The sequence below is a fragment of the Nanorana parkeri genome, unplaced genomic scaffold, assembly GCF_000935625.1.
Source record: "Nanorana parkeri isolate BGI_ZX_2015 unplaced genomic scaffold, ASM93562v1 scaffold239, whole genome shotgun sequence".
In the NCBI taxonomy this organism is placed as follows: Eukaryota; Metazoa; Chordata; class Amphibia; order Anura; family Dicroglossidae; genus Nanorana; species Nanorana parkeri.
In genome coordinates, this window is record NW_017306507.1 from 189688 (window position 1) to 195687 (window position 6000).

General features: G+C 38.0%; 1 protein-coding gene across 1 annotated transcript in view; it reads left to right on the forward strand.

Annotated features, from left to right (window-relative positions):
• The window catches only part of FREM1 (FRAS1 related extracellular matrix 1), a 99946-nt gene that overhangs the window by 35006 nt on the left and 58940 nt on the right, over positions 1 to 6000 (forward strand). Inside the window, exons 14-18 of the mRNA XM_018556493.1 lie at positions 993 to 1086; positions 2653 to 2905; positions 3397 to 3591; positions 4295 to 4480; positions 5214 to 5410. Of these exons, the coding sequence (XP_018411995.1) occupies positions 993 to 1086; positions 2653 to 2905; positions 3397 to 3591; positions 4295 to 4480; positions 5214 to 5410 (925 nt within the window). The remainder of the gene's footprint in view (positions 1 to 992; positions 1087 to 2652; positions 2906 to 3396; positions 3592 to 4294; positions 4481 to 5213; positions 5411 to 6000) is intronic.

The window sequence follows — 6000 nt, forward strand, 5'->3', positions numbered from 1 at the left end:
GAGTCATTTAGCTGTGCATGCAACCTGAGATCCTGCTGTTCATATCCGTAAAACACAGCAGTAAACAAGCTCCAAAAAATGCTACAGGAGCTTTTTACAATCAAGCTTCTGTAGAACCCTGGGGTTCTTTCAGCTTTTGTGAGGGGTTCCTAGCACCAATGTAAGGGTCACATTTCTACTGGACATCAATGTAACTGAGTCCATTCCACCAACCACCAATGTGAGGAAGCACTACAGTTTGCATGATGTGCACTTCTTTTCAGGCCATTATTATTATTAGTTTAATCTTATTATTATTACTACTGAAAATTATTTTGCTGTATAGACAAGCCATGTTTTTTTGCTTTTATTCATCTCAAAGTATCACCCTAAACGTCCCCTCCGCTCATCCATTGACCTCCTGCTTTCCAGCTCCCTTGTCCACTCCTCCCATACTCGCCTCCAGGACTTCTCTAGAGTCTCTCCCATCCTCTGGAACTCCTTACCCCAACCTGTCCGTCTATCTCCCACCTTGACTGCCTTTAGGCGTTCCCTAAAGACTCATCTCTTCAGGGAAGCCTATCCCACCTCAACCTAACCACTGAACCTTCACATTCTCACATAATCTATTCCCACAGCTACCACAGCTACCTCATGTATCATTTCCCCATCCTCTTTTAGATTGTAAGCCCTCAGGGGCAGGGCCCTCCTTACCATCTTGTCTTGAATTGTATTGTAACTGTAATGTCTTCCTTATATTGTAAAGCGCTGCGCAAACTGTTGGCGCTATATAAATACTATGTAATAATAATAATAATATATTTATATCCCCAACTAACTGTTCATGGTGATGTCCCATGAGCTGTACATATACTAGTTATCAGCAGGTGTTCCTTGAGACCTGCAAGTTGTTTTAAGGGTTCCACCATGTTAACAGGGGTGAGAAAGGCTGCACTAGAGTATACATTCCCATTCAGTATACTGACAATTAACATGTTTTCTTGTTACCAAAGGTACCAGCATGATGGTTCTGAATCCTTGTGGGATGAAGTTAAATTTATTGCTACCGATGGTATCAATTCAGCTGACTTTCTTCTAAAAATACAGGTCAGTAACATTAAACCTGGACATTTAAAAAAAAGTATAAATAAATCCATGGGCATGTACTAATATTTCCATTGTATGAAATAGAAATGTATGGACATTAACAATATATTTCTTGCTGGGGACATAAACTATGCCACATAAGGTTTTTACAAGGCCAAAGAAAAATATCACTAAGCACTATTTTTCATCTTTAATGCCAAAAAAATGTTTATGATGTTTTAGCCTCTGCCTTCTAGGCATATGACTAAGTATGAATCTTAGATTATGTGGGCTTGATTTACTAAAGGCAAATAGCTTATTTACTTGGCAACTGACTTTTTCCTTATCTTAGCGGTGAAAATTCACTTTGCAAAAAATACCATGTGCAAGGACAATGAAAAAAATAACAGTATGTATGCTTTGCATATGATTGGATGATTGAAGTCAGCAACACACATCTCTTTCACAATACTAAGATAAAATTCCATTGCCAAGTGAAAATTCCCTTGGAATCCCCATCCCCATGCCCTTGCAGTGAACAGTCTATTTGCCTTTAGAAAGTCAACCCCATTGTATGGACATGTATGTATGGACACCCCCAATGTATTAGACACATATGATATTGATGATGGTAGCTTCAGACGTGAGATTTCATTGTTTATGCCTCTGCTGCGTAATGTAGATGACACAGACACAAACATATACAATGTAAGGGCATAAATGTTAAATGCTCTCACACTGCCAAGAAAGTAAGTTCAATTTCACCATAGCAGAATTAGATCAGTTAAATGTGTATTTTGATTGGCTGGTGACTGGATGCAGTGTGAAATTGTGCCTAGACCTTGCTTTATGCCCTATTGATAAAGCTTGTTTATATTTTAAAATGAATATTTAGGATTATCAGAGAGATGAATACTTACTTACTTTCTGCATATTATGGGCACCTTTGTTTACAATTGGTATTGGAAAGGCAGAAAAAATAAATATTGATGCCTCTAAACTAGGGATGTTCAGACACCAAGTACTGTACACTACTTTTCCAGCTCTAAGACTAGACTAGAGAAAAATTCAAAAGTTAGAAGGCAGCTGTCATTTTTAAAGAGCACATGAAGCTCCTGGGATTTAAACATTTGTACCTGTTTTAATGTATGCTTTTTTTTTCATAAATATATATAATGGATGCATGATACCATTTGTTTTAAGTAGAAGGGCAAGTACTGATACTTGCCCAAGTACGCACAGATACAAGTACTGATACATTTTTGTTTATTGTCATGTGACAGTTTTTTAAAAAACAATACAGACTAATGATTTTAGGACAGTGGTGGAGCGCCAGAGCCCGGTCCCAGCAGCAACCACTGCAACCCTGGTAGTTCTCGCAAAAATGCCAAGTATCGGCACTGGTATCTGAATTGGTATCGGAACATCCCTACTCTAAACCATTCCCACAGTTTGCTTTACCTTGTATTTCTCTTGGGCGATGCTTCATTTTCATTGGAGCAGTTACAGTGATTGTAAAATAATTTAGGAAAAGGTTTCATATTCCTAAACAACCAGGTTAGTAATAGACAAATGTATATATTGCAGGTTTTCCCTGTAAATGATGAACCCCCAATTATGAAGGACAATCTTTTACCCACCATATACTGTGCAGAAGGTGAAGGAGTGGTGATTTCCTCGGATTACATCTATGCTGTTGATGCAGACAGTGATGATATGAAGCTTACATTCATGATTGCTCGTCAGCCTCGCTGGGGTATTGTCCTAAGGGCTGGAATCACTGTAGACCGATTCTCCCAAAGGGATATACTTCAAGGAACTGTTATCTACAGGCATACAGGTATGAATGGCAGAATAAATGCAGAAAACCAACCTAATCTGAAATGCCACTGACATACTTTTTAAGGTCCTGGATGTGAGCCCTTACTTTTAAAGCAAGAGAAGCCTCTGCTTTGTGTCACTGATTATAGCTTCATAATGTTATATAATACTGTATATATTATTACTAAGGGCTGAACTTCTTCAGCTTCGGTAGTAAGAACCACCCTCCACCCCCTTTTCCAGTGAGAACGCATCAGCGGCCAAAAGGAGAACTCTTAGTGGATGGGAGACCGGTAAGAGGGTGTAACTCCAGGAGCTGGGCTTAGCTCCTAAGTAGTGGAAGTCTAGCACCATAATGTAACCAGGATTAGATAGGTATATAAAATTGGCCTGTATGGTAAAGAAAGGTAATAACAAGCATTCATTTTAAGAATAAATACACGCTCTGCATGTTTCAGTTTTAAAAAGCTTATCATTTTTTTAATTATCAAAAACATTTCATTCTAACAGGTGGAGAAATTGGATTGCAGCCTTGCTTTGACACTATAACACTTGTTATTTCTGATGCTGAATTGGATGCGGACATAAAATGCTGTTTTAATACACATCATAACCCTTTACTGCCAAACCATGACTCGTTTCCTGTATATGACCTAAACATCACAGTTTTTCCTGTAGATAACCAGGCACCATCTATTACAATAGGTAAGAAGATTTTGTATAGCATTTAATAATAACCATGTATTTAATTAAGGGGCTCATGTATAAATGTTCTTCCTAGTGTATAGTTGGGCGAATACCATTTTCATGGCATTCCCTCCACTGAATGGAGCTAAAGAGCATAGGAATTTCTGCCCCTCAGCACCATCCAGTAGCGGAAATCCCACGTCAACAGAATTTATCAATTTATACACTGGGTTGATACATCAGTCCCTAAGTTTTAAGTCAAAACTACATTATATTACATTCTTAAAATTGCGTGCATTCATTTCAGATGCCTCCTGATATTAGCAGTAATGTAAATGAATTATTTCATATGTCTTTGTAATTAAAAAAAACTTCATGAGCATAGACAAAACAGAAACAATAAAAATCAAGGTAAACCCAAATGTATTTGATGTTATGTTTGTGCTGTAGACAGTACCAAAATAGGGCTCAGATACACTGGAAATGTTTAATTTCTTAGTAGCCTGACAGCTATCATAGACTATCCAGTCATAGCATTGAGCCAGGATGTTTCATTTTGCATTTAGGATTTGGATCAGACAATACAAGAGGTATAATGAAAGGAGCAGAGGTGACAATAAAAAATCAGTGGTCATAGACAGCAGGCAAAATGATCTTGGATGTATTCTGGAAAGAAAAATGTATCTTTATCTTACAAATGGTTTGCTTTGTTCCGGCACAGGTGAAATATTTTCTGTTGAAGAAGGCAAGTCACGTGCATTTTCAGTGAGCCACTTGTTTGCCAATGATCCTGACACAGACAGTAACAATTTGAAATTCATATTAGCATCACCTCCTCAGTATGGCTACATTGAAAACGTTCTCCCATCTCCAGGCTTTGAGAAAAGTAACATGGGAATAAGCATTGGTAAGCGACTGTACAAACACTGTAGTTGGATGACAAACCTTAGCAAGGTCACAGGGAGATGGCTTTCACACGCCTGTTGCTGAAAATCCTTCACAGTCACTTAGCAAGCGAACCACAACCCAGAACTGCTGAAGGTTGTCCATCCCTGCTCCTGACTGATAAGGAACATTAAAAAAGCAAATAAAAGTAAATCTTTAATATGCAGAGTTTCTTCTTAAATGATCACCACAATTTAACATATTGTATTGTTCCCAGAATAGACTTTTCACAGCATGTGGCATTATTTTATAAAGCTACAATGGAATTTTGTTATCTTTCCAGAAATGCTGCTACCTTATTTAAACATGGCACATTATGCAAAATATCTGTCAAAACTGAAATGTTGGAAGCTAGATTTTTATTCATCTGTAGCTGTGATGGTGAAAGTATGTATACACAGCAGATGGTATTAAAAAAGAACAAGCACAAAAATAGCCTGCAGTGTAGCTTATAGAACTTAAGGTGCCAAAGAGATAACTAGTTTGCCTGTGGTCATGCATGGACATAGTCTATCTGCTAGCGTTTCCAATGTATGTTTCCTAAAGGCTTCTGTTTACAAACATGCATGAATCTCCATTGACAATAACGCATATTGCAGTCAAAGGAAAGTTCCAGAAATACACTTAAAAATTGTTGTGTGCAAATAATTGAGTTTTCAAATATTCACCAACTTTCCTTTTTTGTTTCACCACAGATGCATTTTTGCTGAAAGATATCATATCCCTTAATGTGAATTATGTACAGTCAAGACATCAAAGAATGGAGCCAACAGCAGACCAGTTTATGTTTTATGTCACTGATGGGAAACATCGCTCAGTGGAGAAGCCTTTTTACATTGTAATCAGTCCAACAAATGATGAAGTTCCAGAGTTCATGGCCAGGAATATTACTGTAAGAAATGTCATCTATACCTTTGTGAGCTGAATTAACCTCAGAATGCTGTAATGTGAGCTTGTGCTTTCCCCGTATAGGACAAAACAATTGGGTCATTTTAATTCCAGCCCCCACAGCAACTTATAATACTGCTAAGATAATACTAATCTTCCCATCTGCTGCTCTAGTCATCCTTAAGGAGTGGAGAGAATTACCTGGTACTTCCAGGTATGCAGCAGCATGTGTCTAACTTCCCTACTTATACATGTGAAATGCACAGGTTCACATTAGGATGTAAGTGTATCAGAGGCAACTACTAATGAATCCAAATACAAAGCTTTTTTAAGATGAGCCAATCTTTATATATTGAACTGGTATGTGAAATGTGTTGCTGGAGTTTAAATGATTGATTATAGATTCTTATTTTTTATACAACACAAAAAAGTGGGGTCCCCTAAATATACATACCAGACTCTAATCCTTGTGCACCCCTCTTCCCTAAACAATACCAGGCCACATGCTTTCAATGTGAGAGGGGCACCTTGCTGAGGAGGACACCCTGCCAAAACACCTTGTTCCTATGTTGATGAGGAGGGGGGCTGCTTTCC